This window comes from Nansenia antarctica (genome assembly GCF_963989245.1).
Source record: "Nansenia antarctica genome assembly, chromosome: 3".
In the NCBI taxonomy this organism is placed as follows: domain Eukaryota; kingdom Metazoa; phylum Chordata; class Actinopteri; order Argentiniformes; family Microstomatidae; genus Nansenia; species Nansenia antarctica.
Window position 1 is genome coordinate 23,682,207 of NC_137688.1, and position 24,887 is coordinate 23,707,093.

The 24,887-nt window shown below is 45.1% G+C and overlaps 4 protein-coding genes across 6 annotated transcripts in view; 3 read left to right on the forward strand and 1 right to left on the reverse strand.

The window, feature by feature from the left end:
- Window positions 1–169: 169 nt before the first annotated feature.
- LOC308153906 (lateral signaling target protein 2 homolog) lies at window positions 170–11,278 on the reverse strand (the record flags this gene model as incomplete). The annotated part of the gene is made up of 12 exons (XM_080527090.1): window positions 170–301; window positions 539–642; window positions 990–1,106; window positions 1,230–1,348; window positions 1,546–2,760; window positions 3,267–3,368; window positions 3,504–3,593; window positions 3,819–3,908; window positions 4,030–4,232; window positions 4,392–4,529; window positions 4,732–4,872; window positions 11,243–11,278. The coding sequence occupies 12 exons, from the start codon at window positions 11,276–11,278 to the stop codon at window positions 170–172; spliced, it is 2,487 nt and encodes an 828-aa protein (XP_080383216.1).
- Window positions 11,279–11,986: 708 nt separating this feature from the next.
- Window positions 11,987–15,548, forward strand: LOC308152575 (E3 ubiquitin-protein ligase RNF4-like). Of its 2 annotated transcripts, none has more exons than XM_080525582.1 (8): window positions 11,987–12,001; window positions 12,944–13,074; window positions 13,193–13,334; window positions 13,562–13,644; window positions 13,804–13,816; window positions 13,949–14,072; window positions 15,082–15,133; window positions 15,252–15,548. In XM_080525582.1, the coding sequence occupies exons 2-8, from the start codon at window positions 13,057–13,059 to the stop codon at window positions 15,399–15,401; spliced, it is 582 nt and encodes a 193-aa protein (XP_080381708.1). In that variant the 5' UTR covers window positions 11,987–12,001; window positions 12,944–13,056; the 3' UTR covers window positions 15,402–15,548. The 2 variants fall into 2 exon arrangements, with proteins under 2 accessions (XP_080381708.1, XP_080381709.1); XM_080525583.1 differs by lacking the exon at window positions 11,987–12,001 and adding an exon at window positions 12,076–12,109.
- Window positions 15,549–16,454: 906 nt separating this feature from the next.
- LOC308153907 (E3 ubiquitin-protein ligase RNF4-like) lies at window positions 16,455–18,915 on the forward strand (the record flags this gene model as incomplete). The annotated part of the gene is made up of 6 exons (XM_080527091.1): window positions 16,455–16,459; window positions 16,707–16,849; window positions 17,077–17,159; window positions 17,571–17,587; window positions 18,596–18,647; window positions 18,766–18,915. 6 exons carry the CDS (start codon window positions 16,455–16,457, stop codon window positions 18,913–18,915), a joined length of 450 nt encoding a protein of 149 aa, XP_080383217.1.
- Window positions 18,916–20,319: 1,404 nt separating this feature from the next.
- Window positions 20,320–24,887, forward strand: part of fgfrl1a (fibroblast growth factor receptor like 1a) — a 43,673-nt gene continuing 39,105 nt past the window's right edge. For both annotated transcript variants that reach the window (XM_080525411.1, XM_080525412.1), the window contains exons 1-2: window positions 20,320–20,725; window positions 21,581–21,677. In XM_080525411.1, the coding sequence (XP_080381537.1) occupies window positions 21,614–21,677 (64 nt within the window). In that variant the 5' untranslated portion in view covers window positions 20,320–20,725; window positions 21,581–21,613. The remainder of the gene's footprint in view (window positions 20,726–21,580; window positions 21,678–24,887) is intronic.

Genomic DNA, 24,887 nt, shown 5'->3' on the forward strand with positions numbered 1-24,887 from the left:
AATGTATTTAGTACAGAAGATGGCAAGTCTACCACATGATTTGTAGTAATATTTTATACATTGCAGTTATTCAACTAAAAAGCCAAAGTCATCTGACTTGGCTGAAACAACTACTAAAGGTACCGCATCCCAATTGTCTGTCATTTAAAAATATAAACATTCAGTCAAATCAGTTGCCGGTTTTGGCTCTGTAGAAAGGTGTGACGTGGAACAAGTAGCAGTGGGTGCACACCCTCACAGGCTTTAACTGGCCATACCGCGGTAAAGGGGCCGAGTGGGCAGAGCAGCGGGAGCAGAAGATCTGAAAGACACATTTGTCATATATAATTCACATAATAGTTTTTCTTTTATTGTTATTTTATGCAGCCGGGCCAGTGCACTCAGTGAGCAAAATTGAGCATCCTTTTCAATTCCTTTTACATTTGTTGTCATTTATTATGATATCTCTTTGTATGCGTGTGGGCTTGTAAGGAAGAGGAGTCCTTTCGTGAGTGATGATTACTGCCCAGTGATTTGTAGTGGATGAATGAGACGTTACCTTGCCACAGCTCCTGCAGTGGTGCTTCCTACGTATCAGCATGAATGAGGAGTTGCAGGCGGTACACACGCTGCAGGCCTCATCTGGGACCCAGGCTGGGAGGTCTGCAGGAGGATTCAGATGGTTGCGGTTAATGGTGGATGGTTGGACAGTTATGATAAGTGTCAGTTAAACACAATAATAGTCATCACCTTCACATTGGATATCTTCCCCCATTAGTGGTGTGGCGGAGGACAGCCAGGCCTTACATAAAGTGCAGTCCTCCAGAGCAAAGCCTAAAGATGCTGGTGGGATATGATACAGTAAGGGTCAGTATAGACACATTGAATTGGGTGTGAATTTGACAGAAGATGTTTTGCGCATTGGACAGTTAATGTGATACTCATATCCAGTGTCTCTCATAACTGGTTAGGTGGCATTCTAACCCATTCTAACCCATGCCCTCCAGTACCTTTTCTTTGCTGGTCCTCTTCAGCAGGTACTGACTTAGTTGCCATGATCTCAAACAATGCCTTCAAAATCGCTCTGAGGTCACTGGCGTAGTTACTTTGTAGCTGGTAAGCAACACCTGTGTACAGTAGATCAGAGTAGAGACAGAGTGTACAGTTAAGATCGCATGCCAGTCTCAAAAATATGTCAACAGGATATGACAAACCAATGTCAAAAAAATACAGTGGTCCCTAGGACCTACCTGAGATGCACACAAAAAGACGGTGGAGGAGGTCACCACTGCTTTGGAAATGAGACCGAATATTGTGATGGGCAGGTTCCTTAACAACGTCCAAAATATTGGTCAGGCAGCTGGGAGAACTACAGGAGATCATACAATACATTCTGCTGTAAATAAGCTTTCACTGAAAACTACAGTTGGCAAAAATACATGTCATCATACAAGTAAAAAGATAAGAAAATAAGCGTGTAATGAATCAACTTCTTAAACAGCCTCACAACTGTGGTTTGTCACTTTAAGCAATTTCTTTGATTGACTAGTGTTGACTAACACTTACCAGGATGGGGATCGGGTGTTTGTGCTGCCATATTCCTTGTACTGTCCCTTTCCCGTTCTCTTTTTCTCCTCCTCATTTCCACCGGTGCTCCACCAGGTTAGGCTGGGATAGACACTGGACACTGGAGCTCCCTCCGGCAGTTGACCTCTGTCTCTGTGTGAGCAGGGCTGTGAGCCTAGCCCCTGACCTATCTCCTCCCCCTCTTCCCTGGGGTCCATACTCTTCACCGCTGCATTATCCTGGACTGCTCTTGGGGTTGAAGGGGTCAGGCAGCTGTAGCTGTCGTCGTCAGGTTCAAATGGGGGCGCACTGGGACACCGAAAACAAATGCAGGGGATGAGTTGGCAGTATGGAGCTGCCTCCTCCTCCTCTTCCTCCTCGTCCTCCCCTGACCCCTTCTTTTCATCCTTTGCTGTCTTGCCAGAGATGTTGGCGGATCGTGGATTAAGCAAAACTGTAGCAGAGAGCTCCATGCCCCCTACCCTCACCTCTGCTGTCTCTGCCTCCTCCTGATCTACCTCATCCCTATTCAGACAGATGGAGGGTGCAGAAGGACCCTCAGAGATAGAGTTTGAGAGCCCATTATCAGAGCAAGGGAAGGACCTTCTACCAGAGCAAGGGGTTGAGGGCCTGCTTCCGGGGGAACGGAGGTTCTTGCTACGCTGGAGCGCTGCCTCTACACACTGCCTGGACAAACTGGTCCGAGGTGACGGAGGGCAAGACATTTCCCGCCTCTCACCCAGGAGTGGGGAAGACGGGAGTGAGGACCCTCTAAAGCCTGCAGACCTGCGGAGACTGCAGGGGGAGGCTCTCAGACTAGCCGTACCACCCGGCCTCTGGGAGGCTGGAGGTGGGGCCTGGCGGGGTGGGGACAGAAGGCTGGACATCTCATCCCCCACCTGGTAGAACATCATATTGAGCTGCTCGAGCTCGTTGATGTCAGACTGCATAGAGGACGACAGCTTGGCTTCAGGGTTTTGCTCTAAACCAGTAGAGTTAACTTGTAGAAGGGAGGGTTTCTCCACTTGGCCCTCTGTCACTGAACAGCCCTGAACCCCATCTTTCTGCTTCAGTTGTTGGGCCAGACTGCTGGCTGGGCTGGTGAGGGGTATGGCTGAAGAGCGGCGCCGTGCCATCAGACCCTCTTCCTGCGTGGCACAGAGGCTTTGCTCCAAAGACTGCAGCTCTTCATCCCTCAGTGTCCACAGCAGACCCCTGTGCACAAAACAAAATGTGTACCACCTCCTACATTCTTTCTCTCATAAGGAATTCATCATTCATAATCAAGGTTTAAACAGGGCACTGACACAACTACTTTTTGTCCAATTACCGTTAATTATTATTATTATTATTATTATTATTATTATTAAATAATAATATTATTTAATAATAATTTAAAATAATTAATTATTTAAAACTATTAAAGATATATAATAATTAATAATAACAAATAACAAAACAATAAAAAAAAATATATGTATATATTTGTCCATGAGAGTTATATACGTGTGGGTACAAAAGTACAACATGTAATTCCTACAAAAGGCATGAAACATATTATTGTAAATAACCTGTCTGAATGCATCTTGTTGAAGTTGAAGTTGAAGACATCAACACACTTTCACTCTTAACATTTTCATTTACATTCACAATAATGAGCATGGATATTCAAATGATTTACAAATATATACGAAAATGCTGGCAAAATGTCTGTCCTGTACCTGATTTCCTTCAGCAATGACTGGAATGGCCTGAACAGCTCAGACATGTCCTCTTGGTCACCATCCAACTTAAAAGGTCCTTCAGGAAACACTACTAGGCCACTGGACACATTCCATTTGGTTTGGGCATGAGATAAAACGAGTGAAATTGCTTTGACATAATAAAATAATGATAAACGTGTGAGCAAATGAAAAAAAGTATATGTAAGTGAAGAGATGTTTGATTAGAACACTCACCATACTATGGCCAATCTTGGTATCGTGATCATGAGTGCAGGCTCATAGTCATCAATCATGTCTTGGTTAATATAGCCCCGTTTCAATGCCCTATAAAAAGGGTATAAGAAAAGAGTCTGCTTACCTATACCTATACTGTATCAAATAACACATGTTTGATGTCATTTCCTATTCCATACCATGCATTACAATGAGCCTGTCCTCTGATTTCTACATCCACCAGCCACCCCTGTTCTGTTGTTCAACCAAGGCAGTGACGAATGAAAAGCAGAATGTAATGCACAAGTGAGAACAGTGAACAACAGGAAATCGAACCTGGAGACAGTCTCGCAGAACAGCACTGTGACATCCTGCTGCATGTCATACTCTCTCAGGGACTTCACTGGCACCATGGAGGAAACATAACTGGAGTACGACGGGGAATAGAGATAACAAATGGTACAATGAGTTGTACATCGGGGACACCAACATTCCCAGAGTTGTAAATGTGGTCATTCATTCTTACTCTGACAGCGTTAAGTCCCACCTGAGTTCGAATTCCGCAAAAAGGCAGTCAAAACGTCTTAATGCCTGGCACAAGCGCCGTGGGAAGACTGTGACGTCCCAGAGGGCCTGATTACGGGCAAGGCTGCGTACTTCCTCCATGCTCCGTGTCAGCTCCTTCGCCAAAGGTCGCATCGCCACACTCTCAGCTTCCTCGTTCATAATGAGAGAGCCAGCAGCCAAACACTAGAGAGTGATTGATTGATTTTGAATATTTTAAAAAAACAGATACAAAGTTGTTTCACGCTACATTGAAAACAACAATACTTAAACAACATTTTATCTGGTATTTGTACTTTATCATCCGCTTGATGAGTCAAGTTATGCTGGCAGATATAGGCCTACCTCAGCTCCGAACCACAGCTGCCCTCCCAGGTTGTCATGTCTGATCTCTTCTGGGAACTTCACACAGAAGTCTCGATTGGCCCGCTCGCCAGGTATACACTCATTCATTATCTGGTTGAGGATTCTAAGCACACTGTCCTGTCAATCGCAGCAGAGGAGAGGTCGAACCATTCATGAGAGGTCAAAGTATCTTTGTGTGCCACTAGTGAAGGCTTGAGAGGATTATTGTGAACATCAAAAACCTGATATCTGTCACATAACACAACAACTACAGCCACCAAACAGAGGAATGATATAACAATAATAATAATAATAATATTATGAACATCTACATCTTTACCTGGCAGGAGCGGAACTGGCTGATCAGCAGGGCACAGCGTTGAGGTTGCTTTGTGTCATCCAGGCTTTTCAGCTTGGCTGCCATGCGGATCAGCTCATAATCAGCATAGTAGAACTGAGCGAGAAGTTGCTGGTCTGACCTCTGAAGACCAAAATCAAACATTAGTGACTTATCACAAAAAATAACTGGACTTTTCTGTTGTTTAGTTTATTGGTTGTGTTGGTGTCATTGAGAGCAGGTGCTTTGTGGCAGTGAGCACGTGGAATCTCCCGTGAGGATAGTTTATCGAAAGTTTTCCTGATATTGAATATCACCGGTTTCCCAAAAAGGATGACGGTGTAGTGACTACATTATGGGTTCATGTTCTCCTCTTACTGTTGGTTGTGTAGTGGGAGGGAACCAGTTCTGGCACTAGGGGCAGAGGGGAGGATTATTAACGTTGCACCTTCCTGTTTAGATACACGAGTTTTGGTAACCATTTTTCTGGTCCTGTACTGAGAGTACAAGTTGTTGTTTTGATTAAACAGTTATCATTACGTTGCCTACGTCTTTCCTTTTTCCTCCGGCACTACACTGGTGACCCGACGTGGATTTTTGTTAACGTAATTGTGTACGAAAACCAGCGACGAACATTACAATCCTGCAAAATGTCCGGGCGAGGAAGACGTTCAAACCAGCGGCAGCCATCACCATCCCCTGTCAGGGTAACGCGTGGTGCGCACACTCCCACTCTCAAGCTACCAGAATTCTGGGACTCAACGCCTGCTGCATGGTTTGCTATTGTAGAGGCACATTTCAATAAAAGTGACATCGATGACGACGACGACCGGTACAACCATGCTGTGGCAATGTTGGGCAGCTCCACCGCGGCTCGAGTGGTAGGTTTTTTGTCTGCTCCCCCGACGACGAACAAATATGAGCGCCTCAAGGCCCTGCTTCTAGAGACATTTGAACTGTCCACTGCGGAGAGGGTGCGTCGCCTATTTGCCATGTCGGACTTGGGTGACGAGAGGCCTTCTGCGAGCATGGAGAGGATGCTAAACCTGCTCGGTACAGAAGACCCCATGATCCTCTTCACAGAGCTGTTCATGCGCACATTGCCAGCTCAAGTTAGGATGGCGCTGGCCAACACCGCCATCATGGAGCCCCGCGCCCTGGCCAGGGAGGCGGACCGGTTCGTCTTGGCCATGCCTCAACGGTCCCCCGACCTGCTCGCTCCCGCGGCCGCCCCGCCACCCGACCGTCGCAGGAGAGCGAAGGATGACGCCAGACCTTCTGGCCAGCAGGGTAACGCTGCGGGCCATTGTTTCTACCACGCCACTTTTGGCGCCAAGGCCAAACGGTGCCGCTCACCCTGCACCTTCGGACCGACGGGAAACGGCGGGGCCGGCGCTCAGTAGTGGCCCTGAGCGCTGGCGTCACCAACAGGCTGCTCTTCATACAAGACACCGCCTCTGGTCGCAGTTTCCTTTGTGACACAGGTGCCCAGTGGAGCATCATTCCGGCAGAGAGATCGGATATGGCGAAGGAGGAGCGTGGTCCGCAGTTGGCAGGCGCGGACGGCACACCTATCTGCTCTTACGGCACTAGGGCGGTGGACGTGTGCTTCGGAGGGCAATGTTTTTCGTGGGATTTTGTCATAGCGGCTGTCACATTTCCCCTCCTTGGTGCGGATTTTCTGTGCGCCCACAACCTGTTGGTGGACGTGGGGAACAGGCGCCTGGTCAACTCACAGACTTTCGCTTCATTCGCCTGTACGCAGGGGGAGGCGGTCTACAGCGGGTGGTCCAATACGCTCGCCGAAAGTGACCAGTACCTTCGGCTGCTCGCCGAATTCCCCGACCTTACCAAGCCCACCTTCTCCGCGCCCACGGTGAAACACGGAGTGGAGCACCACATCGAGACCGAGGGGCCTCCCCTCCACGCCAGGGCCAGGCGCCTCAACCCGGAGAAGCTGGCCATCGCCAGGGCGGAGTTTGCGCATATGGAGCAGGTGGGCATCGTTCGGCGCTCGAGCAGCCCCTGGGCGTCTCCCCTGCACATCGTCCCTAAGTCAGACGGCGGGTGGCGCCCATGTGGGGACTACCGCCGCCTCAACGACGCGTCCAAGCCTGACCGCTACCCGGTCCCACATGTCCAGGACTTTTCAGCGAACCTGGCAGGCAAACGCTTCTTCTCCAAAGTGGACCTGGTACGGGGGTACCATCAGGTGCCGGTGCACCCCGAGGACGTCCCTAAGACGGCCGTAATCACGCCATTTGGGCTCTTCGAGTTTCTGCGGATGCCGTTCGGCCTGAAGAACGCGGCGCAGACCTTCCAACGCCTCATGCACTCGGTGCTCCGGGACCTACCATTCCTCTTCGTCTACTTGGATGACATCCTCGTCGCAAGCACCACGGAGGAGGAGCACCTGTCCCACCTCCGGGCCCTTTTCACACGGCTCAGCCAACATGGGCTGATTGTCAATCCGGCGAAGTGTGAGTTCGGACGGAACGCCATCGACTTTCTCGGGCACCGGGTCTCCGCAGAGGGGGTGACCCCCCTCCCCTCGAAGGTAGAAGCTGTCGCTGCTTTCCCGCGCCCCAGCACAATCAGCGAGCTCAAGGGGTTCATCGGGATGGTAACCTTCTACTATCGCTTCCTCCACCACATCGCTCACATCCTGCGGCCTCTGTACGATGCCCAGAAGGGCAAGACTCTGAAGCAGCCGGTGGACTGGACGGCGGAGCGTGTCAAAGCCTTTCAGGACACCAAGGCGGCCCTGGCCCGCGCTGCCATGTTGGCCCACCCCTCGCCCTCGGCACCCACTGCTCTCACCACGGACGCCTCTGACTTTGCTGTGGGAGCGGTGTACGAACAGTGGGTTGGGGACGCCTGGCAGCCTCTTGCATTCTTCAGCCGCCAGCTGTCTCCCAGAGAGCAAAGGTACAGCACATTCGACAGGGAGCTCCTCGGGCTGTGGCTTGCTGTCAGACACTTCCGTTTTTTACTGGAGGGCCGCGAGTTTACGGCCTACGTGGACCACAAGCCACTCACGCACGCCATGTCCAAGGTGGCGGAGCCGTGGTCCGACCGCCAACAGCGCCAGCTCGCCTACATATCCGAGTTCACCACAGACATCCAGCACGTTGCTGGGAAGTCCAACCAGGTCGCGGATTGTCTCTCCAGGGCGGTGGTTGGTGCGGTCCAACTGGGTTTGGACTACGCGCGCATGGCTGCAGACCAGGCCGCCGACCCCGCTGTCCAGGCTCTCAAGTTGTCGGACACAGGACTGCGCCTAGAAGAGGTGGTTTTCGGTGACGCAGGGGCCACGCTCCTGTGCGACGTCTCCATGGGTCAGCCACGACCGGTGGTCCCCGCCAACTGGAGGCGCCCCGCCTTCGAGGCGATACACGGCTTGTCTCACCCTGGTAGGAAACCGTCCTCACGGCTGGTGTCAGAGAAATTCGTCTGGCATGGGCTCAAGAGGGATGTGAGGGCCTGGGTTGACACGTGCATCGCCTGCCAGCGCGCCAAGGTGCATCGACACGTCAAGGCCCCCCTGGAGCAGTTCTCTGTGCCTGAGCGGAGGTTCGATCATGTAAACGTGGACCTGGTAGGGCCGCTGCCCCCCTCGCACGGATACACCTATCTCTTTACCATGGTGGACAGGACGACTCGCTGGCCGGAGGCAGTTCCGCTCTCCTCAACGACAGCCCCCGACCTGGCCCGGGCGTTCATCGCGGTGTGGGTCTCCCGCTACGGCACCCCTGCTGATCTCTCCTCTGACCGTGGCTCACAGTTTACTTCAGAGCTGTGGGCAGCGGTGGCGGAGAATCTGGGGGTCAAGCTCCACCGCACAACCGCCTATCACCCGCAGGCGAACGGGCTCTGTGAGCGTTTCCATCGATCCATGAAGGCCGCCCTTCGAGCCAGCCTCACGGACAGCGACTGGCTTGACAAGCTGCCGTGGGTCATGCTGGGGCTCAGGACAGCGCCTAAGGAGGACCTCCAGTCGTCGTCCGCTGAGCTGGTGTTTGGACAGCCGCTGCGGGTCCCCGGTGACTTCATTCCCAAGTCAACGGAGCCCTGGTCCGCCGCCGCTCAGCGCGCCTCCCTGCTGGACAGCGCCAGGACCTTCGTCCCGGTCCCGACTACGCAGCATGGTGTCCCTACTTCGAGGGTGCCCCCGGAGCTGCACTCAGCGAGGTTCGTTTTCATTCGTCATGATGGCCACAGGACTCCACTACGTCCTCCTTATGACGGGCCTTTCCGTGTCATCGAGGCCGGAGCCAAGAACTTCATGGTTGACATGGGGGGTAGGCCTGAGTGTGTGTCCGTTGATCGCCTCAAACCGGCCCACTTGGACCTTGAACTGCCCCTGGACTTGGCCCTGCCACCGCGCAGAGGCCGGCCTCCAGTCCTACCTCCCCTGCCGCGCCCTGGCCATTCCCCCCTCCGACCCCGACAACCCCCCGCAGCTCGCGAGCCCCCGGTCGTCGCTGCCCCCCGTCCTTCCCTGCAGGAGGACGTGATGGGCGATGTCACACCTCCTCCCGCACCTCCTGACTTTACCTACGATCGTAGGGGCCGGGCCATACGCCCTCCTCGCCGTGAGGATTTCCAATATTGAGGTGAACACTGGGGGGGCTGGTGTAGTGACTACATTATGGGTTCATGTTCTCCTCTTACTGTTGGTTGTGTAGTGGGAGGGAACCAGTTCTGGCACTAGGGGCAGAGGGGAGGATTATTAACGTTGCACCTTCCTGTTTAGATACACGAGTTTTGGTAACCATTTTTCTGGTCCTGTACTGAGAGTACAAGTTGTTGTTTTGATTAAACAGTTATCATTACGTTGCCTACGTCTTTCCTTTTTCCTCCGGCACTACAACGCTCCCTATTGTATTGAACCTGCTTACAGGTAGGAAGCCTGAAGAGGGACATTGAATATCACTGGTTTCCCGAAAATGATGGTGTCATTGCTCCCTATTGTATTGAACCTGCTTACAGGTAGAAAGCCTGAGAAGGAAGAGTTACCTTCTCAGGCATCTTCTGACTTGAAGATTGTACCCCTTAGACAAAGAAGAACGATCCTCTATTTAACAAAAAAGGGAGAACAATGCATCATTCCATGGGTAGAGACCCATGGGTAGAAAATGCAACGTTGGATGAAAGCCAAGAAGCACTCGTCCAGTAAGTGGTGTCAGACTAGACATCCATTATGAGACACCTGTGCTGCCGTGGAGGCTGGTGGAGGTAGAAATCAGAGGACTGGCTCATTGTAATGAACATGGCATTGAATGAGGAATGATCAAATGAAAATGTGTGTCCGCCGATTTCTGCCTCCACCAGCCTCCCCTGAGCCCTAATGTGTGGTATGCCGGACAGAGTTGGGGAAGCTACTGTGGAAATGTATTTAACTAAATTACCAATTACTTTACTTGGGAAGATGTTGAACAACACTAAAGCTACTCTTGAAAGAAATATAGTTTGCCAAACTAAAGCTACATTGAAAAAGTAGTTGGGTATTTTTACTACGTAAATAAAACGACTACTACTACTACTACTACTACTACTACTACTACTACTACTACTACTACTACTACTACTACTACTACTACTACTACTACTACTACTACTACTACTACTACTACTACTACTACTACTACTACTACTACTACACACACTAAAACTACACATGACAGTCAGTTTCTGAAAGATGGCTAGTATGACACAAACTGAAACAACTGAAATTCTCTGAAAACACTGAGAAAGATAAAAACAGGTGAGGTGGAAAAAAGTGTGGGAATAAATAGACATTAATTTCCTTACATTACATTTTTGGCACAAATACATTCCTCTAAGTAAGTGAATCATCTATCCATCAATCATCATGAGAACAAGTAATCTATGCTATTATCAGGGACCATTGGCAGTTAAAATGCTAGAAGAAAAATTACTTGTATAGTAAAGAAACTACATGGGGGAAGTGGGGATGAGGAGGTCTTTAGGTGGGACAATTAAGAAATGATATAGCCTGAAGACATGGGTCTTCAATCTACAGTTGATAATAGGTAGCAACTCTGCAGTCTAGACAGTAGTGGGAAGCTTGTTCCAGTCAGGACAATGAAAGGTTGTGACTGAGTAGCGTGACTGCTGCATGGCCTGCCAGTAACCATGTCCCCTTCCCAGCCTTCAGGCAGAAGTGTCTGTGAATGCGATGAGCCTGACAGTACTGTAGTTTATGTTTCAGTATCCACAGAGGAGATGGTGGCCAAACCACTGCTACAGTATGACTAAGTCAAACTGCTAGAAGCGCCTAAGACTCAAAATAGTTCCTCAGTATACATTGTTGAAATAGTGTTACTGTTGTTAAGCTCCTTTTTCAAGTCTCCATCAAAAAAAAAAAAAAAGCAAGACAATCTGATGCTTGAACATGTAAGAAAATCACCATGAATAGTCTATAAGGTGTGTCATCAATTATTATATTTGAATACAATGCTGCTAAAAAGTACAGGCATATGGCACTTACCTTTGGTTTATGAAGCCACTTTCTGATTTTAGTCATCGTTGGCATTGTTACCTTGTCCATTATTAATTCACCAAGTGTTCTGGTTAGTCTGAGAAATAGATCCAAAGGTCCCGTAGACTTCAAGTCAGCAGCAGCAGTAGTATCTGAAGAGTTCTCACCTTTGACTGTCAATGATGTACACCGTCTTACTGTACCTGTGCACTAGTGGGCGGGATTTACCTTCAGTCATCTTTCATCAGGATTACAAAGGGACCTGGAGCAGCCTATCAGGACTCCTGATGCAAGCTCCATCGCAAAAAGGCTACTAGAAAGCCCTGACTGTTGGTAATGATTAGAATGAGACAGTTTACTTGTATTAGTATAAAGAAATATTGGTCTCAGTAGGACCTCCTCTGCCTAAATAAAGGTTTATTATTATTATTATTATTATTAATAATAATAATAATAATAATTATTATTATTATAATTATAATAATATATAGTGCCATATTTATGTTAGCCCTGTCTGTCCATTAGTCTCTCAGTCTCTCCCAAATGTCGTTGTTTGGTACCTGTACTATAGCAATGACAATAAAGACCATTCACACAGTCCACTATTGTCACGTGATAATTTGCCTTATTTGAACGGTTGTTGGGTTTTTTTGAAGTTTATATTCCACAACACTAGATGGCACTGCTGCACATTGTGTGCCACAATATATTTGGTTAGCAGGAAGGTGCGAAGAAGAAGACGTTGTGTTACCAAAGTGGTTTGAAAAGGTATGTTCATGTTGCTAACGAGCCTTTCTGAAACGGATTTCTTCTCTAAAACGTCTCTCTCCACTTTTTGGATATCGGTATTGATGGGTAGAAGTAAAGCTGGCCCAGGTTGACAATATTTATTATTAAATATAAAAAATATTTTATTTTTCAATATGTTTTTACCTCAGACCAAATGTTGCGATGTTAGCATAAGCTGACTTAGCCTCGTTTTGACTGGCCGGGCTGACAGAGTCTGGTGTCTTTTTTTGCATTGTTAGCTCGGTCTAATGTCATCCAGCAAAAGTTTGTTTCGCCAATTTCGCCGTTTTGAATGTGGTATTTATGATATCAATGTAGTTGTAATTCATTTTGGATCATGTTCATTTCTTTTTGGAAGCTCTTAGCTAGCTCCACCACCACCAAATGTAAGCTAACGTTAGCTATTAGCACCTTGTATGTCGCGAGCAGCAGGCTAGTTATCACAAAGCAAAGCAGTCAGATACCAGGCCTGTCTTGCTACTCGCCTGCTAAACTAATGTTGTATTTCCATTTCTCAACTGATGAGCACGAGCAATTTGGCAACTATGGAACATCATCTTAGTAGCCACCTAAGCCTGACAAGCACATGATTGTGTATGTTAGCACAGCTGTCAGGTTGGCTCAAAGGTTCAGTAGTGTCAGCTCTCTTGAGAGCGAGGGTTTATTGTCGTTATTATGTGCAGTATTTGTGTTACAGCATTGTGCATTAAGGGACATTATTGTCATGTTATTCTGCAATAAGTAAGGTTATCGCATTTGATTGTTATTATTGTTGTTATGATTTGATTTTCACCATGGATACCTTCATTTTCTGCCTTATAATTCGGCATATTGTGTTCGAATTGGCTCAAATCTACTGTGAGTTCACGGATTACTGAGTGATTATTGCCTTGCATTGGTTTATTTGTTTTCCCCATCCAGATTATTGTACAGTGCGGTGGTTTCGAGTTGGGACGGATGTTGACTCTTCAGCCCGTGCTCTGTACGTGACACTTGGCCAGATTTGATTACACGCAAACCTTCCCCTTTGCAACATGAGCGGTAGGCCTACCGTAAGTCCATACCCGTGCTCACGTGTGCACCCTCAGGCACCTTCAGTTTCATTTTCAGTCATACATGGCTAGCTAAAGTGTCAGATTGATATAAGGAAGCTTTGGTTTACTGTAATAGACACAAAGGAAAAGAAGAGGTGGAGGAGCCCCCTCCGGTTCCAGACGCACTGCCAAGAGCCGCTGGGTCACTGGCGCTGCAAGTGTGCCTGTAAGCACAGCCAATGAGACCATCCCTGTGCCGGAGAACAGCGTGGCGAGCGGTAAGTAGCACCAATCACAGCCTGGCTATTTAAGATCTGGTGTGACAAAATATGTCACAATATCGGTCTAGTTGGTGTGAGTTGCTTGTGTTGAAAAGGGGGTTTGAGTGCCGGCAACAGGACACGTTGACATTGTAAAAGATGGGACAAATACAGTACTGCTATTCTATGTCAAGGTTGGTGGTTGTGGTGTTCAGTTGTATTTTTAACCAGTCTTCTGACCCTAGGTGAGGAGGAAGTGGTGGACTTGACCTGCGAGGGCTCTGAGCCAGCTGTGGTTGACCTGACCAACAATGATTCTGTGGTGGAGGTGACTTTGGAAGCTCAATTTCTTTGGAAAGAATTGGATATATACATGAACCATAGAGTACACATGTTCACTGTTCTTAAACCATAAAATGGTGGAAATTTGGCTCATTGTTTCTATTTTGTCTCTTCCACGACTTGGTTATTGCCAATGGGAAACCAGGTTGTCGATGAAGGTAATTCATCACTTTTCTTCACAGCAATGCTGTTTTAGATTAGGATGTTTGATTGGTCATATTAAATAGTTGTGTCTTTCTAATTGCCTGTCTGCCTGTCAGAATCAGATTCTGCCTGTCTGTCTGTCTCAGGGCCCCAGGGCAGGAGTGGAGCCAACAGTGAGAGTTATGTTCTAAGCAGTGATGAAGAGGAGGACACCAATACTGGCCTCAGTGCTGCACTCCTGTCCTCTCTACAGGCCAGCAGTCAAGCCAGGTACTAAACCCCCACCACTAGGCATGGGAATTGATCATATGTTATTGATACCGATTCCATTATCGATTCTGCTTATCGGTTCAATTCTTTATCGATTCCCTCGTCAATTCCTGATGAATTTTCTGTGTGGAAAAAAAGTAGGCCTACACAGGTTTTCAGTGTCAATGCAGGTGTTTTATTAGAGTCTCTGAACACAGTGTATATCTGAACATAACATTTGATCATAAAAATACATTTGAAAATAATATTGGTCCTTTTTAACTTTAGCTGTAGCTTCAGAGCTATCTGTAGCAACAGTCTGTCTGTAATCATCTAAAATGGATGAAATGAGAGAATATTTGTACAGCATTTGTTTTAATTTAGGGTTTCTTAGGTTCGTAAATACACACTGGAAATCTGCTCTGGTTTCAATGTCAGAGCGCTCTGAAATCAGTTAATTTACGAACGGTCAGTTTAAAGTCTAACTGTAAACACCAACGATAACATCATCATAATTTCGCTGGCGGCCAGCAATTTTATGTTATTGTGTTAACATTAACTTTAGCTAGCTTTCTGATGTTAACTTTAATACGTTTTTTCCTGTTTCATTCCACTTTATTATACACAACTTTATTTACATATGGACTTTAATGTTTAGATTTCTTGTCTGGATTGTTTGAGTTAATACCAAAGTCTGGTGCAAATTTCACTTCAATAGGCTCATTGGAAATACATTTACGGGACAAAATATTGATGTGTTCAAGACTTATTTCCCCTACTATACTACCACTAGAGGGCACACTCCCCTAAGTGAACCGTGATTATATGGGGAATGCCCTGTAATCAACTTTCTTCATCTTCTGTGATATCAGTGGTTGTAAATCAAAAACCATGTATGCTCTTCATTTGACAATTTACCTGTAGTAATCCTCATTTGAATTGGGAAATTAGGAGACAAAAGTATCTCGTCCATTGGTCCTCATGGGTATGCTAGTAGGACAGGACCTTGATAATACATTGTCTTCCATAGGTCGACCCCCGGAGCAATCAGCTGTCCTGTGTGTATGGACGCCTATGCTGAGGTAAGAACCATATACGACACTGCGTATGAGACCATGGTTAACAGTTAATGTAATTAATGTGTCAAATTGTAGTCCACCGAACTTGAATTAATAAAAACCTTTTCTTTTCCTCCTCTAGATTATCGAAAGCGGGAGGCTAGTGGTCTCCACAAAATGCGGTCACCTCTTTTGCAGCCAATGCCTGCGTGACTCCCTGACGAGATCCCACACCTGCCCAACTTGTAGAAAGAAACTGACCCACAAGCAATACCACCCCATATACATCTGAACCCAAACCACAGATAGGGCTTTCACACCGGCAGTTCCGAACGCCGGTTCGCGTTCGCGTTCGGAAACCTCCAAACGTTGGCGCTGTCTGGCGAACGAGCCCGCGTTCATACCAGTGTATCGTTCGCCAGACAGCGCCAACGTTCGGAGGTTTCCGAACGCGAACCGGCGTTCGGAACTGCCGATGTGTAAGCCCTAAGAGACTTGCCAACTCACAGATTCACCCTCACCGAACCTGCCAGCCGATGTGACCTACTTTTAAAATTAAATCTATTTATCTAAAGAGACCTATTACTTTTGATTAGATACTGTTTAAAAGGTGAATTATTAGAATTATATCATTTTGTTTTGAAACATTGTGCTTCCTTATTTTATTTTATTTTATTTTATGTTGGCAATAACACAGGAGTGCCAACCACGATACCTAACTCAAGTTCATTGTTCAAGTTCAAACTCAGAAGTAGAAATGTGGCTTATTGCTGCTTGTAAATATTGTTATATGTATTGTTGTATATATGATAAGTAAATTTAAACCAAGCTTTGTGTCTACAAACTTCAATAAAAATGCCAATAATTGTATATATTGCAATAATTGTGTGTGGCAGTTATTGTTTCCTGATTTACTTGACTAGCCCAGAGGGTGTGTTGTCGAACATGTTGACTGTAATTGGAAAAAAATGAATAAAATCTTTCAAATCGTATTTCTACGAGCATAACACATTTGTACTTATTATGACACTTATTTTACATTCTGTACATTTAATCTGTGATACAAACTACAAACAGACATCTTGAGTAGCCAGTTACATATCTATATGGTATTTGATATCAATCACAGTAGATTTAATTCGATTATATTGGGAATTGGAAAAACGTATTGAAAACCAAACACACTTCTTGAGCGATCATGAAATCCCTCGAAAGTCCACCAGGGTGCAGTATCTTATCATGTACACGTGTGCATGCACCTTATTTTGTGCAGCATGCACACTCTTTTCCCCACATGCCAGCATATCAAGTGAAAAACATCCACTATTATGAATATAGTGTGAACATGTGGTACTTTATATTAATATGAATATGCTTTGTTTTGATTATCATTAGATAAAAGAACATCACAAGTGTGGGGGATAGCAGGCTACTTGTTTTTAAGTTTGTTTATGTGATGAGATCTGTTGCCAACATTAAGTGGCATTGATGTCTGTGAAGTAGTGTTGAATGCAATAAAGAAGAAACACCTTTTCTTTTATGTCTGGATTTTAATTCACATGTAAAGATACATTAGGATCCTCTTCCCACTTTTCAGGACACAAAGGAAACGAAGAGGTGGAGGAGCCCCCTCCAGTTCCAGACGCACTGCCAAGAGCCGCTGGGTCGCTGGCGCTGCAAGTGTGCCTGCAAGCACAGCCAATGAGACCATCCCTGTGCCGGAGAACAGCATGGCGAGCGGTAAGTAGCACCAATCACAGCCTGGCTATTTAAGATCTGGTGTGACAAAATATGTCACAATATCGGTCTAGTTGGTGTGAGTTGCTTGTGTTGAAAAGGGGGTTTGAGTGCCGGCAACAGGACACGTTGACATTGTAAAAGATGGGACAAATACAGTACTGCTATTCTATGTCAAGGTTGGTGGTTGTGGTGTTCAGTTGTATTTTTAACCAGTCTTCTGACCCTAGGTGAGGAGGAAGTGGTGGACTTGACCTGTGAGGGCTCTGAGCCAGCTGTGGTTGACCTGACCAACAATGATTCTGTGGTGGAGGTGACTTTGGAAGCTCAATTTCTTTGGAAAGAATTGGATATATACATGAACCATAGAGTACACATGTTCACTGTTCTTAAACCATAACATGGTGGAAATTTGGCTCATTGTTTCTATTTTGTCTCTTCCACGACTTGGTTATTGCCAATGGGAAACCAGGTTGTCGATGAAGGTAATTCATCACTTTTCTTCACAGCAATGCTGTTTTAGATTAGGATGTTTGATTGGTCATATTAAATAGTTGTGTCTTTCTAATTGCCTGTCTGCCTGTCAGAATCAGATTCTGCCTGTCTGTCTGTCTCAGGGCCCCAGGGCAGGAGTGGAGCCAACAGTGAGAGTTACATTCTAATCAGTGATGAAGAGGAGGACACCAATACTGGCCTCAGTGCTGCACTCGTGTCCTCTCTACAGGCCAGCAGTAAAGCCAGGTACTAAACCCCCACCACTAGGCATGGGAATTGATCATATGTTATTGATACCGATTCCATTATCGATTCTGCTTATCGGTTCAATTCTTTATCGATTCCCTCATCAATTCCTGATGAATTTTCTGTGTGGAAAAAAAGTAGGCCTACACAGGTTTTCAGTGTCAATGGAGGTGTTTTATTAGAGTCTCTGAACACAGTGTATATCTGAACATAACATTTGATCATAAAAATACATTTGAAAATAATATTGGTCCTTTTTAACTTTAGCTGTAGCTTCAGAGCTATCTGTAGCAACAGTCTGTCTGTAATCATCTAAAATGGATGAAATGAGAGAATATTTGTACAGCATTCGTTTTAATTTAGGGTTTCTTAGGTTCGTAAATACACACTGGAAATCTGCTCTGGTTTCAATGTCAGAGCGCTCTGAAATCAGTTAATTTACGAACGGTCAGTTTAAAGTCTAACTGTAAACACCAACGATAACATCATCATAATTTCGCTGGCGGACAGCAATTTTATGTTATTGTGTTAACATTAACTTTAGCTAGCTTTCTGATGTTAACTTTAATACGTTTTTCCTGTTTCATTCCACTTTATTATACACAACTTTATTTACATATGGACTTTAATGTTTAGATTTCTTGTCTGGATTGTTTGAGTTAATACCAAAGTCTGGTGCAAATTTCACTTCAATAGGCTCATTGGAAATACATTTACTGGACAAAATATTGATGTGTTCAAGACTTATTTCCCCTACTATACTACCACTAGAGGGCACACTCCCCTAAGTGAACCGTGATTATATGGGGAATGCTCTGTAATCAACTTTCTTCATCTTCTGTGATATCAGTGGTTGTAAATCAAAAACCATGTATGCTCTTCATTTGACAATTTACCTGTAGTAATCCTCATTTGAATTTGGAAATTAGGAGACAAAAGTATCTCATCCATTGGTCCTCATGGGTATGCGAGTAGGACAGGACCTTGATAATACATTGTCTTCCATAGGTCGGCCCCCGTAGCAATCAGCTGTCCTGTGTGTATGGACGCCTATGCTGAGGTAAGAACCATATACGACACTGCGTATGAGACCATGGTTAACAGTTTATGTAATTAATGTGTCAAATTGTAGTCCAGCGAACTTGAATTAATAAAAACCTTTTATTTTCCTCCTCTAGATTATCGAATGCGGGAGGCAAGTGGTCTCCACACAATGCGGTCACATCTTTTGCCTCCAATGCCTGCGTGACTCCCTGAGGAGATCCCACACCTGCCCAACTTGTAGAAAGAAACTGACCCACAAGCAATACCACCCCATATACATCTAAACCGAAGACTAAAAGAAGTAGAAATGTGGCTTATTGCTGCTTGTAAATATTGTTGTATGTATTGTTGTATATATGATAAGTACATTTAAACCAAGCTTTGTGCCTACAAACTTCAATAAAAATGCCAATAATTGTATATATTGCAATAATTGTGTGTGGCAGTTATTGTTTCCTGATTTACTTGACTAGCCCAGAGGGTGTGTTGTCGAACATGTTGACTGTAATTGGAAAAAAATGAATAAAATCTTTCAAATCGTATTTCTACGAGCATAACACATTTGTACTATTATAACACTTATTTTACATTCTGTACATTTAATCTGTGATACAAACTACAAACAGACATCTTGAGTAGCCAATCACATATCTATATGTTATTTGATATCAATCACAGTAGATTTAATTCGATTATATTGGGAATTGGAAAAACGTATTGAAAACCAAACACACTTCTTGAGCGATCATGAAATCCCTCGAAAGTCCACCAGGGTGCAGTATCTTATCATGTACACGTGTGCATGCACCTTATTTTGTGCAGCATGCACACTCTTTTCCCCACATGCCAGCATATCAAGTGAAAAACATCCACTATTATGAATATAGTGTGAACATGTGGTACTTTATATTAATATGAATATGCTTTGTTTTGATTATCATTAGATAAAAGAACATCACAAGCGTGGGGGATAGCAGGCTACTTGTTTTTAAGTTTGTTTATGTGATGAGATCTGTTGCCAACATTAAGTGTCATTGATGTCTGTGAAGTAGTGTTGAATGCAATAAAGAAGCAACACCTTTTCTTTTATGTCTGGATTTTAATTCACATGTACATTAGGATCCTCTTCCCACTTTTCAGGACTTGTAATGTTCTTTATGGCAAAAGAATAAGGCCATTATGATGAAGAAACAGAGGAAATAGGTATGTAAATATTGTACTTATCTTAGCAGAGCTGATATAGCATTCTGGATAGTTTATTAACATTATAACAAGTGTATCATGATAATAATCTATATTATTGTTGTTATTGATCATGTAATTCAACAACAACACTAATTATATTATCAATCTATTTATTATCTTGTCATGTATTATACATATTTAAATTATTAGGTTGGTCGTATTAATCGTATAGAATTAATCAACATTGTTTATGATACTATCTGCAGAAACAAACGTAAACATAGCCCAATACGAAAGAGTTAATTTCTTAAAATCGGTTTAGTAGCTGAGTAGCTACTAGGACTGCTGTGATTGGGCCAAAGTTCCTGGCTGGGCCGGACCGCTGTCCCTCTGTTTGTTTGCCTGCGGTCGATTACTGGACGGCAAGGTCTGCTAGCTCAATGATTGGAAAACGCTATTCAGATGAAATCACAATTTGGGATTGCGAGAGAGAATATATCGGTATCGCTAACGTTCTTGTTTAGGATAGGAGTTAATTGCTATACGAGCACTGGGCTTTTATTGAGTTTTTAACTCACATTTCGGTCCGATCTGGTGGCCTCACGAGCGTTTAATGCGCTGCCTGTCATTCACAAATAACCCGATCTGAGCGCTCATCGCGTGTCTACTATGCATGCTTATGAATCGAACGTTCTCGTTGTTGGATTGGAACGTTGGATCCAATAACTTGAGACAGAGGCCAGCGTGTCCTTTCCGAAATTTAGTCAATGAAACTATTTAATTATATTGAAATTAAATCACGTTAAATGTCACGAATGTAAGACATTACATTAGACACATGTAAGCATGGTATACGTGCCGTTAGTGGGAAACAGATTCAAGACAACTCATTCCTGCTGGAAATTTCAGGTAAGCCACAAAAACGTTTATTATAATTAAATATGTGATTCCCATTTTTATACATTTTAGCAGTTGAATGCAGGCAGACCTATATATGCTGATATTACATCATAATAATTTTAAAAAGCTAATTTGCCCAAGAAGCTAATTTAAAATGTTTTAAAAAGGTTTTGAACAGTTTGTTGTTATGGCTGAAATATGACAGTACAGAAGTAGGCTCTCCTGATCCACTTGGCATCGGGTTGGATACTGTGATCAGCTAGGGTAGCAGGGCTTTGATTGTATTCTACACCATGGTATGTTTAATCATTATGAATCTATCGTTGGCACTGAATGATTTCTGAGTGTAGAAAGATTTTGCACCATATCTGCATCTGTGATTTCATACATGTTTATCAAGCAGGTGGGTGGATATAGAAGCATTAATTGCCAGTGCAGACTATTTGTTAAAACATGTCTGGTTCCCTAATAATGGATGCTTTAATGTTAATGTTAATGTCAATTAAAGCATAATGATGGATTTGATCAAAGATAAAATGTGAAACACTAAAAGATGTTTCATATGATGGATTCAAATGACGTGCAGTTCATGTTGCAAATAGGTGGTTAGAATAACTACTACTTAGAGGAACATGTGTACAACATAACATGTAAAATTAAGTAAACAAAGTTAAACAACTTTTATTGTCACTTATGCAACAAGATTCGAATTTCTTCAATGTCTGGACCCACCTTCAATCAGAAAAAATGAGATTATTTGGTTGGCTACTAAAGCATGATATTCAGTGGTCAATATAAGATTTGTGTTTTGCACCTTGTCTCACTGTCTATCCTCATCCTGTCTTACCCCCTTCCCTCACACAGATTTGAACGATAGAAGCCTTCTTTTGGGACAGAATGGGACCTTTATGGATTTGCCTGCTCATCTTTGAGATAATCCTGTTGTCGGACTGTGCACGAGGTAAGTAAGGAACTCACGTTGAACTGTTCTAAACAGTATAAACATCAACAGCAGCAGCAGCCACCACTGTGGTTTGAAATGATGGTATTACATCAACCGTGATGTGTGTTTAAGATCATGCCACAGTGAGGACTCATGATATCTGCTTCAAATATCTGGTCAAAATAAAAGATTTTGGAATATCGCCTCTAGTTGGTGATATTGTCAAGTCCAATCAGGTCAAGGAGGACATTAATCATCCTTTTTCGAACGGACACTGCCCCAGTTTGACTGCATAGAGCCCTACGGCCAGTGACACAGACACACACACACACACACACACACACACACACACACACACACACACACACACACACACACACACACACACACACAGCCTCTTGGCTGCAGTAAGCAGGATGAGCTCCCTCAGGTAGAAGCCAGACAAACACAACTGCAAAGTGTTGTTCCTCTTCCCTGTTCCCCTCCTGCCTGTGCCGTAGCTGTCACTGTCAGGCTCTCACAGACTCAACAGCCCTCAGCCCTGGGGATGGTTGGGAGCCCAACAGGCGCCCGGGCAGATTGGATCTGTGAGGGCCCTGGCCGGCCGGAACAATGCCGCATTCACAGTCGCACAACCCCAGCCGTCACGGAGGCGCTTAGGCAAAAGTAAACAGAGACCCATAGAAAGCAATGCAATTAGATTAGGCAATTATGTTTGTTTGCTGTGCAATGCCACAGCGTTTCCTCTGAACGGAGCAAAGGCGGGCAGATAGAGCAGGGTGAGGAGCTGTGGTCTTATAGAGATAGAAAAGACATACAACTCCCTGGTCAGATGATATCAGACGCTGATTCCGCTGATGTAGAGCCTCACTGAGTACGCAGGGAGAGACAGACTCAGCGGATCTCTATCGCATGCGGATGGCATGCGGATAATGAAGCAGTACAGTTTATCAATTTTCTCTGGAAGTGATATGAGTCGTTTGATAAGACAGAGAAAAGCATGGTGGCAGCTGGGGGAAAACACCTGAAAGATACTGAGATAGAACCATAGATTATGTTCCACAGTAAACCGTTCATTGAGATTACAATGTACTGAGGTGGGTCAACAATGACAACAAAATCAAGAGCAAGCGCAAACGTGTTAATGCTAAGTTAACTATTTCTCCTCATGGAAAGTGTTTGCAGATATGTTTGCATTATTTTGTGACCAGGAATGGTTAAGCAATTTGTGTGTAAACCTCAGGTGCAGAAAAGGAAAAGGACTTGGCAGGGACTGGCATTCCCAAAAATCTTCAACTCCACATGAAACTCTATCGCATTCTTGATCATTGCCTCCCATGATGGTTGAGTTCAGGTCGATTGCTTTAATATGGAGTTACAGAAGACAGTTGAAATTCAAAGTCAGTAATGTTAAGTGCTCCCCTACTGAGGAAGACTTTGGCTGTTTGGTCTGTCCTTGGGTGCACGGGGAATGCTGAACATCACGTCAGATGACAAATATTTTCCGCTGTAAGCGGAAGCCCAGTTTTGGACCCAGCTGCCAGAGAGGCACATGAACTGGAAGGCTTATGCAATGGTTCAGGGTCTGAGTGAGCTGCTGAAAGATTAGCATTTTACTCCCTTTGCTGGCCAAGCACACTGAGGGTCGTACTACAACTTCATAGATATATGGCAGCTGAATAGAGAAACTTTGCTGTATCCAAACGCTGTTACTACAAAAGATATTCAAATGTGTAACATCAGCAGTCAGGTACAGTATCATCGCCAAGTCAAGTCAGACTCCTTTGGACGAGTTAGCTAGATGAAATCTCGATACAAACTTGGTGCAAAATGTTGTGGAACCCAGCTAAGCACAGAGGTTATCCAGTCCAGGAGAGTTAGACTAAACACTACCAGTATGGCTGTAGACAGAGGAGACAGACAGTCAGCCATATGGAGGCACAGAGATGTGGGGGCCTTTTTGAGGTGGGGCTGGTGTTGGGTTTGTTGGGGCCTGCTGTGCTGTTTGTATGAACGGAGACCACCCTGTAGTGGCACACTCGCCTTCCACAGGGGCCCGAGAGTGAGCATCTGGACACTTCTTCCAAAGAGTAAACAACTACATGAGCCGATGCTCTAAGCATATACAATGAGAAGAGATGTACTGCTCATGCAATGCTCTGTTGTTTCTCTGAGCCCAGAATGAGTCAGTAAGAAATGTGGAGATGGGGGGGGGGGGCAGAAAGGAGAACATTTGTCCAGAGTTCCTTCTCACCCCCCTCCCCCTACCCCTGCTAAACACACACTAGCATGCATGCACACACTCACGCACACACGCACACGCACACACACACACACACACGCACACACGCACACACGGACACACACACACACACACACACACACAGACACACACACTTGTGCACACACACAGACACACACACTTGTGCACACACACACACACACTCACACATACACACACTTCCCACTCCTCCCCACTCTGGCAGTTTACGGCTAGCTCTAAGCCAGTGGAAATGTGTGAAGTTAATTTAGAGTGTTGGAGAAACACAGCTGACCCACTGGGTAGCCTGTTGTCACTCTGCAGCCTCGTCAAAGCTCTCTGGTAAACTATAAAACATCCCCAGACTGAGCTAGGGCATGCATACAGTGGCTCAGAATTCATAACCAGAACATAGCTAACCCTGCCAACGCTAGTGAGACTTCAGCGCGATGATAATAGAACAGTGCGTGTGGAGTGTGTGAGGTTTTTCAGTTACAGAATGCAAACACCCTATTGCAAATGTACCACTGCATCCCTTCAAAATCCAAAATAAACCTATCAAAGAGGGGGCCCGGTGAATTCGCCATCCCTCAGGCACATGACATTGAGTGACAAATGGATCTGAGTGTGAGGAATGAGAACGCTGCCCAGACTCATCTCCATTAGCAGGATACGACAGAGAGGAGGCCGTAAAGTGGTTATTAGCATGTCAAATGGTGTTTGCATTAGCCACCGGGTTCCTCTCACCTAGGCTTAGTATGGGTCCGCTAATCACATTCCAGTGTAATGACGTCGCATTAGGCAGGAGGTCGTAAAGTGATTTGAAGACCGAGCACAGCATGTTGGTGGCTTGATGATGTGGTGGTGATTAAAGAAACAAAGGCGGCCCTTCAAAAAGAACTGAATTGTCTATTAAGTGGAGGTTCAGGGTAAAGTCAATGTTAGCTTAACACCTGTTGTTTTCAATG